Consider the following 12453-nt stretch of genomic DNA (forward strand, 5'->3'; position numbering starts at 1 on the left):
TCTTTATTTATCCTTTATAATAAGTTAAAATGCATAATACTATGTCTAGGAGAATTGACAATTTAGTGTATACATCTATCAGAATTCATTAAATTATACATCTGAAATTTGTACAGTTTACTGTACAAGAACCATACCACAATAAAGGTGTTAAAAATTAAAAATAAAATAAAATAGTTTTTCAAAATCTTTAAGTGCCTTAGGAAAATGTATAGGCTTTTGGCATTTCTGGCAGATTCTATCCCTTTAAGTGTGTTTGAGAGTTGTCATAAATTTCATTTATTCCTATTCCTCATTGAAACAGACTGTTAAATAGTGTGTATATGTGTGTGTGTGTGTTATTCAAAATACCCAATATTTAGCATTAGTCTTCATTTTAGCATGTGTTAATGGGAGAGAAAAACAAAACCACTCAGTCTTGGATCTGTTTGGTCTTCACCCCATAAATAATGGGGTTGAGCATAGGGGGCACCACCACATAGAGGTTGGCTACTAGGATGTGGATGTGATGAGGGATAGTTTTATCCCCAAAGCGATGGGCAAAAAACGAAAAGAATGCTGGGGCATAGAATATAAATATGACACAGATGTGGGAACCACATGTGTTAAGGGCCTTGAATCTGGCAGTCCAGGAAGGTATCTGAAACACTGTGCAAAGGATCATTGTGTAGGATGTAATGATGAACACTATATCCAGTCCTGTAGACAGTAGGGCCACAGTCAGGCCATAAATGATGTTGACATTGATATTGTCACATGCCAATCTGGCAATGCCCATGTGCTCACAGTAGGAATGGGGAATGATGTTTCTCCCACAATAGATAAGTCGATGTACCAGGAAAATGAATGGAAAACATATGATAAAGCTTCTAACCACAGCAGCTATGCCAATCTTCCCAATGACTGAGGAGGTTAAGATTGCAGTGTATCTCAGTGGGTAACAGATGGCCACGTAGCGGTCAAATGCCATGGCCAGGAGAATGGCAGATTCTGCCACAAAGATAAAGTGTAGGAAGAACATCTGGGATACGCAGCTACCAAAGGATATACCCATGGAATGGAACCAGAAGATGGCCAGCATCCTGGGGGCTATGGTTGTGGAGAGCAGGACATCTGCCAAGGCCAGCATGGAAAGGAAGAGATACATGGGCCCCTGGAGACTCTTCTCGGTCACGATCAGGAAGATCAAGAAGATGTTACCTACAACAGCCACAATGTACATGAAACAGATAGGGATGGAGATCCAGGTGTGCAAATCTTGTAGTCCTGGGATTCCAATCAGGACATACCACATATCCTGAGGACTGGTATAATTGTGAAAGGCCATCTGTGACCACTTACTCCAAACCTGGGGCTTTTAATGAAGGACCAGAGGGATGACTGAGGATTTGCCTTAGGCTGAATGACGTCGGGTCCGATTTTTTTTCCCAATATGTTTTCTCTGAAACGACAGTGAGATAGATTAACCTAAAATTGAACTCTGACTCTTTCCAAGGAAGGATTAAATCTTGTATCTTGAAAAATAATAACATTTAATAAATGTGTAATATGTGTCATAGTGCTTTATATGTATTAACTTATGAAATCCTCACAGTAGCCCATTGAGAAGAACTTTACAATATCCCATGACATGGATACTGTTCTTATCCCTATAGAAAAAAGTTAATTTCCAGACTTTTAGCCTCTTGCCCTAGTTCCCATGGGATTCAACATCAGATAGGATAAACTTGAAAGCTCTGATCTTGACTATCATTCAACACTGCCTATAAAAATAAAACTAGGTACAAAACTATGCCATCATATTTTTCATTGATCATATCTCAGTGTAAAATAGACAAATGTCCCATGCTGGGCATTGAAGATACACAGGTGAATTAAATCAATCCCTGTCTGTTCATCAATACATTCCTTAAAGTTGTAGAATGAGCATCAAAAACCTAAACCACGTGCAATGCCAAACTGAGTTGGATTCTTAAATGGATATGCCAAGCATATGGCGAAGTGAAAAATATTCTATCCTACTTCAACCACTGATTGAAGATAAGCTGTATACTTTATATTTCAAGGTATCACCACAGCAGCAAAAAAAAAAAATAAATGTTTTCACATTATAAATCAGGCACCCAAAGTTCTTCAGAAAAGGGAGGGATGATTATTTATTGATTACAATTTTTCTTTAGTTCCAAAGGAATGTGGATAGAAGCAAAGAGGATGCTGGGTGAAAAAGCAGGCTAGAAGATATAACATTAGGATTAGGCTGTGTGTGTGTGTGTGTGTGTGTGTGTGTGTGTGTGTGTGTACACAAATAAAAAATATATAGCAAGTATAGCAAGAGACATAGATATAAAATAAGTGAATGACAAGTGGCTCCCTTCCTCCTCCAGTCGCTATTCTCAAATAAATCTAGTTAAGTTTCTTATTTTCTGAGATGGTATCTGGGCCTTTAGAAACAATTGTCTCTTCACCCCTTGACTCTGCTGCAGTTCAGGATGCTAATCATTGTACAGTATAATTTTATTCCATTTACTTTTATTTTTTATGAAGTATTCATTATCCTATTCCCTGCTTTTATATGATTGAAATGTTAAGCACACCTTTTTGGGAGTTACAGTTTAGACCATATAGTACTCAAATAGCCCATTAAGCCTTTCCTTAATTGGTTTGTGATTCTTTCAAAATACTATAATAAAATGTTGAGATGCTTAAGCCTCTGGATCCACTTTCAATGTATAAACCAATTGTTTTAACCATTTAACATATAAATTAATTGTTTGAAATTTCTTTTAAATAGGATTTTTAGGTTTCAGAGAGTGAGAGGAAAGATTAATTTTGGAGCATGCCTGGCACAGATCTTTGCCAGAGCCACATATGTGAGTGAAGTGTAGTCATGAGGAGGGGCTTATAGTGAGGCAGGCTTCGTTAGGACATTAGGGGTGGGGAAGAGAAGAGTCTAAGCAATAGAAACTTAGAAATGAAGATGGGAACGAAGGAAGGGGAACAAAATTTGCAGGTTTTCTTTTTTGCTGTTTGGTTGGTTTTTTAAACTGAAGTATAGTCAGTTTACGATATGTCAATTTCTGGTGTACAACATAGTGTTTCAGTCATACATATACACATATATATGCAGGTTTTGTTTTAATTGTACTGATGATCTTTTGGGACACTAATGATCTGTTTCATTTTATTTGGCTCTGTTTTAACTGTAGCCTTATCACCTGCGGTTACCTAATTTGTAGGACTGGAATGCCTTTTAGCATTATTCTGTAATATTACTGATGGCATAGTCTGACTGAATCATGAATATATGCACACAGGCAGCATGTGGTTAGTAGAAACAGCGTGGTTCTAGGGCCATCTGGAATTAGATTTAAATACTGGTTAAGTCTTATTCTGACTACATGGTTATTAAAAAGTTACTTAATTTGAAGTTTGGTTTTCATTTATAAAATACTTCCAAATAAACATCAATTAAATCTACAAGCAATTCTGAAGTTAGTATTGTAGGATGGTTTATCACAAATCAGATATAATTCTAGCCCAACAACAGGTGAAATGAGGACATTTACAGAAAAATTAATGCATATATTTGTGTATATGTACATATACACATTATCTTTACTAAACTTGCTTAACTACTGAGTCTTGTTTTTAACTACTGGAATATAAGTTTAAGTTTGACACATCTAAGCACAACAGTCAGATCTTCACATCAGAAGAAAAATGACTATAGCATAAACACATTCTAAAAGAAAAGAATTATTTATGCTCTTTGCAGAGGACTCATTTAATAGAAGAGCACAGAGATTCTACAATTGTAGGTCACATCCAGTAAAATCCATGTCCAATACTTCATAGGTCAGGGTTGAAGGAAATGCAAAATGGTTAAGTTCTAGGAAGAATGAGCATCTCCTGCGGTTTCCTGACTGTTTTTCTGGTGTCCTTTTCTATATGTTTTCACTGAGCATTACTCAGTTTACTTACCTATATTGTCTAGAATCCTGAAGATGTTTAACTAGTTGAGTAAATTAAAAAATGAAAACAAAGAGATGCCCCAAATACAAACAGGAAATCTGGAACTATCTATTTATATCTCCTAGGCATCACTCAGACCCAAGATATTCAGACCCTGAGGATTGAATTTCACTCCTTTTGTGGAAAGAGATCACCTGGGGCTGGTTCTGGTACATGGTCCTTAGGGAGAAGCACTCCTATTTTCTCCTCCCCTACAATTTGCGTAGTTTTTCCTCTGGCTAGCACTCCTGGACACCCTAGTTAACACATACTTTCAGATAAATATCCAAGTTTCCTTTTCATGTCAGAGGCCCGTGCTGCTGCATGATAACTTGTTTCCATAGAGGCATCTGCAAATTCAAGTTGCCAGTGCCACATATAGAAGAAGAACTGTACCATACTTAGAAGGCACCTGAAACTGATGCTCTCATCTTAGTTACCTTGAAATTTTAAGTCTCCTTGGCTTTCCCTCTCTTCCATTGTTTACAGATTAGAATTAGTCAGCACCACAGGGATCCAGAAATATCATAAGCTACTGTAAAGATCCCTTTGATTCTTTGAAGGACACTTTAATGAGGGATCCAGATGGAGGAAAGAAGAGGTAAAGATAAATTCCTTTACAATAATGAAATTCAAAACTGACTCCATCACTTGAAAGGTATTTGTGGAGGAAGATGTTTTAAATAAACTTCTTTCAAGTGGGGCTTTCCAGATATCCCTGGTTTGCTGATATTTAGCAAGAACATCCTGGAAATCTTTTTAATCTGTATTAGTGGGACTTTCCTGTAAATATAATGACTGACCATCAACTGACCACGATTGGATGATTAGTGCTAAGCAAGTGCCCCAGTCCCCCAATCAGTTACTTAGATGTTTTATGCTCGCTGGCTGAGAGAAGTTGTATCTTATTACACAGGTGTGAGTACTATTTGGAAAGAGACAAATGTTCCCTTCATTTTCAAATATTTTCCATCCAAAGTTCTTGAAAACATAAATGATGGCTAATTGTATAGTTCCTCCTTGCACTTTTGGATATAAAAAAGGAACAGTACTGATTTCTCTCCACTTGTCCTTGGACAACAAATTTAGGGGACCAAAGTGTATTAAAAGAGAAGAGATTGAGGAAGAACAGTGACGAATTAGGTGACAATAGAAGAACTGGCGTCTGTATCCAAGTGTATGGTGGTGACTAGAAAACGAAGAATAGGATCCATAGTTGGAGGCTGTAGACTGTACTAATAACTTACTCTGATATTTTCAAATTTTGAAACTCTACAGCTCTAGCTTCCTCATTTACTTGAAGGGCCATGCATTCTTTTTAATCAAAAGATTTGGGTAAATTATGATTTCAGATACATATTTTCTCCTTGAAATAGTCATACTTTCCTCCTTTGATTAAAAAAAAAGTTTTAGCAGATAATAATTTCAGATACATATAAAACACAAGAGGGTAGTGAACTGTTACTAGTTTAAAACCCATCTCCAGTAATACCCTGCAGAGGTGAATTCATCATTATCTGGACCTTCAATGCACTTTCTCTTACAGATGTCTATAGTCCATTATCTGAAATCCTGGAGCCACATGTTTTAGGAAAGAATTTTCCAGATTTTAGAAAAGTTACATGGTCAAACTCTGTATATTAGATAACAGTATCATTGGGGCCTTGATGACATCTTAATCAAATAGATTGATATTATTTCAAAGAGCATATGAATATTTAACTATGCAGGATAAATAAAGGTGATAAATATCCTCACATCAGTTCATCTTAGATTTTGCCATTGCTTTAGGTCAGGTTGTGCAGCTGAAAGCTTCAGGTGTCAAAGCTCTGTGGATTTCAAGAAAATGGAAAAGCGAATGTGGCTCTCTAACTAAGACAGTGGTAGAAATTTCTAGAAATTATCATACTAAGTGAAGTAGGCCAGAAGGAGAAAGACAAATACCATGTGATATCACTTATATATGGAATCTTATAAAAAAGACACAAATGAACTTATTTACAAAACAGAAACCGACTTATAGACATAGAGGGCAAACTTATGGCTGCCAGTGGGGAAAGGAGGGAAGGGAAAATTAGGAGTTTGGCATTTGCAGATGCTAACTACTATATATAAAATAGATAAACAATGAGGTCCTACTGTATAGCTTGGGGAATTATATTCAATATCTTGTAGTAACCTATAATGAAAAAGTATATATGTATATATGTATGTGTGCATACGTGTATATAACTGAATCACCATGCTGTACACTAGAGACTAACACAACATTGTCAATTGACTATACTTCAATTAAAAAAGAGAGAGAAAAACAAAGAAATTTCTTGAGCCTAAGCTTTGTTTTCTGTACATTGAGGATGTTAAACTGGTTGGGATTTTAGCTCTAAATCTGCTTTAACAGTTAAGATTATCAAAACTGTCCCTGGATAGCTGTTTTATAGGCAAGTTAGAGTCCTGAATGCTAGTTCCTTAGCCAAAAAGTGAGAGAGAGAATGTCCATGAAGCCTTCATTTTACTATAAAACCTAAATAGGGAAGGATTAGGAAGGTATCCCAGATAGTCCTTGTGTTGGACAGCTAATTAGACATAATTGGACTCCTGTTTTCTCCTTGTTCTTCAAATAACACAGCTGGAAGTTGGTATCAGAAAAAAGAGCAGAACTACTTATTTTCATTAGTAGGATGTAGAGTTTCTCAGTGATTGAGAGCAGGATCTCTGAAGCCTTGAACTTTTCCCAAAGTAATCTGTTCTGCCGCACTGAAGAATAGCTTTAGCAACAGCAACTATTCTCTCCACTTGTATCTGGTAAACCACTTCGGTGAGGATATTTATCTGGGAAGAATCACTAATATAGTACCTCTTAGATTTGCTAATGTAAGGTTATTAATGACTTGTCTTGAGGAAGAATATACAAGGATCTTCCTTAAGGCTTAAGGGGGTTTATACTTTTTCTGATATATCATAACATCTGTTTTGTATGTAGACAAACTTGCATAAAGGCCAGTGCAATCTCTTATATTAAAAGGAACAAATGTCAATCCCTTCTTTTGTCTTTTAAAAATTTAATGTATTTTATTGGATTTTGCTAAATTACAAGAGTGATGCATGCCCATTATAACAAGTAAAACTTAAGATGCATACACCAAACATTAATAATCTTCCTTCCTTCTTTCTTATGCTATCCAAATGTGGTCAGGGTGGGATGAATCATTTTATTCATTTCTTTATGCTCAGAGACATGAAATCTTTATCTAAGTATGTGTTAGCCCAATAGGAAGATACTAATGCTTTATTTAACATCTTATTTTATTATTTAGCACTTAAGAAATCATAGACAATGCCCAATTCAATCAATATTGGTCTATTTCATTGTTTGTAACAACTGCTTAATATTAAGTAGATGGATGTGCCATACTTTATTCACTATTTGTCTTTTCCTGAGCATTCAGATTTAATTGAGGAATAGTTATCAGGGGAGAAAGATAAAATGAAATAAATGGGTGGATGTTTTTCAATAACAAAATAAGATAGATTGACAGAGTAATAGGTGGTGAATGATGAGTACAGTTAAAGAAAATGCAGTTAGTAATACAGTATATAAAATATATTTGGTTAATAGTTTTTTCAAATTTATAGTAGTGTTCATGTCATAGGGAATATTTGGTATGTTATTTAGTAGAAATAAATATCTAAAACTTAAAGACTGAATAGAACATGACTCAATGTGACATACAAAGTTGTATAAAGACACCAGAAGCAAACTGTCATCTGACATGAGGTTTATTGATTCTTTGAAGAGGAAGAGAACATACCAGAAGAACCAGAGGACATTTTCCCAATCAAAGGAAATAATAAAGTTATTATAAGATTCAGGAGAAGGATGAGATTTAGCTAAAATTTAAATAAATCCATGGGTTTTTTACAACTTTATTGAGGTATAATTGAAACACAAAAACTGCACATATTTAATATATGCAATTTTACAGTATGGTGTTTTATGCCTAACAGGGTAAACCTCATGTTAACTGTACTTACCACAACAAACAAACAAGCAAACAAAAGGACACAAGAAAACTTTTGGAGGTGGCAGATAGGTTTATTACCTTGATTGTGGTGATGATATCATGGGTGTATGCATATGTCCAAACCCATCAAATAAAGCCATATTTTGATAAGCTCAAAGCAAAGCAAGGATGTTTAAAGGGGCAACATCAAGTCTAAGCTGCAAAATGCATTCTGGAAAGTTATGTTTGGGTATCTCTTTTTTGAAGTTCTGCACCTGAATTGTATACCAAGGCTACTTCTCTGTTCCAAAGTGACATCTATCTTCTAGCCAAGGTGGAATGTTTCATTCTTACTGATGTAATTTTAAAGAGCAGCATTTCTGATGTCGTATATGATTTTAAAGAACAAAGTATCTCAGTGAGTACCAAATCAGTAGTTACCCAAAGAAGAGGATTATTAAGATGCATTACAGTTACAGCTTGTCCTTAGGAGAAATGTAGTTGCCTGTTAATTTTGCAGCTGACTGTAGCTATAATTTTTATTCTAGCCTGATGAAAGGCAAGGTGGGTTTTTATTTTCTGTTGAGCTTTTTTTTTTTTTTTTGTAAGTTTCTCAGTAACTTTTCTCTCAATGCATTAGAATTTTCTGGGTTGTTTGCCTAAGGTTTAAGATAAGCTCTTTCAATGTAAAGATGAAAGTTCTCTTTTTGTTTCCAGAAATAGCTCTTAAAATGTCTTTAAAATACTAATTTTATCTTTGTTTTATTATTTGGCTTTGATCCTTTTATTTCCCAGAAAATCCATTTATGTATGTATTAAACAATTTTGTCTTCATTATATCTACTATCTCCACTATTCTCTTTTGGACAACATGGAAGGTAATCTGAGAAGAGAACTGTAATCACTTGTCTCCTTCTTTGTATGTGTGTGCCACTGTGGTCATCAGAAGTGAAACTTATTCCCACTGCCCCTTAAATCTGGGATTCAAGAGAGTTGTTTCTACCATTATTTAGTGGAATGTGGCAGGAATGATGCTAATGTTCTTGGGTTCCTGAACCAAAGTAATAAGAAGACTGGCAACTTCTACATTGTTTCTAATTCAAAGTCAGCCACTAATGTGAGAAATACTAAGATCACCATACTACGAGGAAGTTAAGTTTTCCTTATGGAGGGGATATGACTATGTGGAGGGGCACTGAGGCACCAGGCACGTGAGTGACGTCTGTGGCCCTTCCATCTCGGCCCATTTCCTAACTGAATGCTGCCTGTTGAGTGACCACAGCTGATTCCTCGTGAAGCAGAACCATGTAATCAATCTTATGTAAACTGTTGACCCACACAATTGTGGGAAAAAATAAACCATTAAGATACTAAATCTTGGGGTGATTTGTTACACAATAGATAACAATAATAATGTAATCATTATTTCTAACATGATTTTGTACTTCAGTTTTTATATTGATTTTCAAACAACTCTTAAATCATATCATCCATTTTTATACATTTCTGTTCTGTCTTTAATTTTATTATTTTATTCCCAAATCTACAAATTAATCATAAAGATAGTTTATTTAGGCTGGAAAGATAAATTGTAGTTTTTCTATGACATATGTGTGTGTGTGTGTGTTTCAGTAGTGGGAGGTAGAGTGTTCATCAGTAGAAACATTTTTACTTTCACTTTCCACTTTTTAATAGAAACTGTCATTTGAAATGTCTTATGTTTCTTGGAATATTGATAACAGTTGTATGCAGGCGAGAAGGGTAAGACGACTTACTCGTTCTTTGTTCTAACTGACACCCATTTCCATCAGTGAAGTGAATGGCAGTTTTTTAATTCCCTGCTGCTAATTTTGGTTGGGATAGAGATGACGTATCCTTTTTTTGTGTGATTCAGTTATGTTCCTTTTGGTTCTTTAATCATGATTTCTTTTTTCCTTTACTACCAAGCCTCAAAATAACTCCTTCCACCTCCAAGCATTTTCCCTACCGCAAAATTAACACTTTCCCAAACTACTTTTAAGCCTGTTTCCATGCACTTTCAAATATTCCTTTTAATTCCTCAGTTGGGAATATGTAATTCCAAGGGTCTTGAACCTATTCTCACTATTTTACAGCATTGGGGTTGATTCTCTTTTTTAATTTGGTGTGTATGTAGTTTGGGGTTGGGGGTATCATCAGTGTTTCACTAACTATAGGCTACCACTCCCCAACCTTCCTTCCCTGCACAGTCTTTGTTCTGGTGTGGATTCTGGAGCTGACACTAAAATTTGGAATTGTCTATTTCTCTATATATGAAAATATGAATGGTTAAATTTACCCGTCTTGTTGATCTCTATGAGTTGAGGAAAGAGGAGGAACTGTGTAGACACATTCAGAAATATATCACTACCATTATCTCCCAGGACTCCAGTAGCTTCCCTCAAAATTGAGAAGAGAAATCATGCTATCTTCTAGATCCCTGTGTTGCTGTTGAAATTAGCAGTGCCATTCTGCTCTCTGATCCTGGAGATACAAGCTGTTTGTTTACTTATGCACTCATCTTCTTTTTGAAGCTATTAGTGTGTTCTCTCTACTCCCATATTTTGTATTAAAATTGAAAAGTATATGCCTAGAATAACTTTTTCTTTTTTTAAATAACTGGTGAATCAATATTAGTATCTTGTTATTAACCAAAGTAAACAGTTTGCATTAGGGTTCACTCTTTCTGTTTACTGTTCCATGGTTTTGACAAATACATAATGTCATATACTCACCATTACAGTATTATACAGAACACTTTTACTGCCCTGAAATTCCCCTGTGCTCCACCTATCCATTCCTCCCTCCTTCTCCTTGAAACTATTGCAACCATTGATCTTTGTAGTTTTCCTATAGTTTGGCCTCTCCAGAATGTTATGTGGTTGAAATCATATAAATATGTAGTCAGAATGGCTTCTGTCACTTAGTAAAATGTGTTTAAGTTTCTTTCATGTCTTTTCACAGCTTGATAGCCCTCTCTCTCTCTCTAATCAAATATCATTGCAGTGTATAGATGTACCACAGTTTGCTTATCCAGTCATGTTAGTTGCTTTCAATTTCTGGTGATTACAAATAAAGCTACTATAAACATGTCTCTGTGTGGATATAAGTTTCAGTTCATTTGGGTAAAACATCTAAGAGTGCAGTTGTTTGTTTTACATGGTAAGCTATGTTTAGTTTTGTAAGAAACTGCAAAACTTTCAACCAGAGTGGCTGTAATATTTTGCATTTCCACCAGCAATGAATGAGATTCCTGTTGATCCACATCTTCACCAGAGTCGTTGTCAGGGTTTTGGATTTTAGCCATTTTAATAGGTGTGTAGTGGTATCTCCTTGTTGTTTTAGCTTGAAATTCCCTAATGAAAAATGATTTTGAGCATCTTTTCATGTGTTTATTACTACTTATATATCTTCTTTGGTGAAGTGTCTGTTCAGATCTTTTGCCCACTTTTTAACTGAGTTGGTTATTTCCTAATTGTTGAGTTTTAAATGTTCTTTGCATTTGGATACAAGACCTTTATCAGATATGTATTTTGCAAATAGTTCCTGCCAGTCTGTGGCTGACCTTTCTATTCTCTTAACTTACTATTATATACACACACACACACACACATGTAATATAACATATATATTATTTTTTAACTGGGTACTTGGTGGATATTCTCAATTTGGACTTGTGTTCTTTTATCATTTGTTCTAGGAAAAGTCTTGTATAATTTCTTAATAAATTCTTCCTATATTTTTATCCTTTCTGTCTTTCTAGAACTCCTATTAGTAAAATTCTGGTGTTCTTGGTTTGACCCCTTATGTGGTTTTTTTCTCCCAGTCCCTGTATTTATCACTTTTGCTCTGCTTTCTTAACTCTGTCTCCTAAGATTTCTATTGATTTTTCTTTCATCTTTCATATTGTTGTTCAATTTACAAATAATCTTCTCTGTTCTCTAATTGTTTCCTATTAATAGTATTCTGTTCTTATATCAAGGATCTAATATTACTGATTATCTCATTAAGAAAATTATGGACTTGTTTTCTTTTCATATCTTAATGCCTACTCTGAATAAACTCTGCTCCATACAGTTAATTTTCTAGTTTAAAATTTATTTTGGATATGTGGTTTTTGTACTGGTGGGTTTAATCACACTTCTGGTAATCCTTGGCTGTCCATTCATATTTCATGGTGAGGGACCAAAGACCTATTAGAGATTCCTATGAATATGGTGGGATTTGTTATCTAATTAGTTATGTGTCAGGCAGATGAGGAAGGAGCCCACCCAATTCAGTGAGTAATAGTCAAATGCCAATATCTGTTATTCTTTTGTATTGAGACAGTTTTTACAGAGAATAATTCTATAATTGCCTGACTATGGAATATCAGTCTGGTTAGCATTTTAGGAGATGAATGGGAGAAATGTGTCCATGG

At 35.1% G+C, this 12453-nt stretch overlaps 2 protein-coding genes across 5 annotated transcripts in view; one reads left to right on the forward strand and one right to left on the reverse strand.

Moving 5' to 3' along the window:
- Window positions 1-12453, forward strand: part of LOC102530707 (olfactory receptor 51M1-like) — a 259108-nt gene that overhangs the window by 109185 nt on the left and 137470 nt on the right. The gene's annotated exons all lie outside the window — the stretch shown is intronic.
- On the reverse strand, window positions 393-1322 carry LOC102530440 (olfactory receptor 52Z1P-like). The gene has a single exon (XM_015238388.3). It carries the CDS (start codon window positions 1292-1294, stop codon window positions 413-415), a length of 882 nt encoding a protein of 293 aa, XP_015093874.2. The 5' UTR covers window positions 1295-1322; the 3' UTR covers window positions 393-412.

The sequence above is a fragment of the Vicugna pacos genome, chromosome 10, assembly GCF_048564905.1.
Source record: "Vicugna pacos chromosome 10, VicPac4, whole genome shotgun sequence".
NCBI lineage: Eukaryota > Metazoa > Chordata > Mammalia > Artiodactyla > Camelidae > Vicugna > Vicugna pacos.

Excerpts from the sequence above, each read along its gene's own strand:
- LOC102530440 (XM_015238388.3), bottom strand. The coding sequence starts at position 1,294 with ATGTGGTATGTCCTGATTGGAATCCCAGGACTACAAGATTTGCACACC.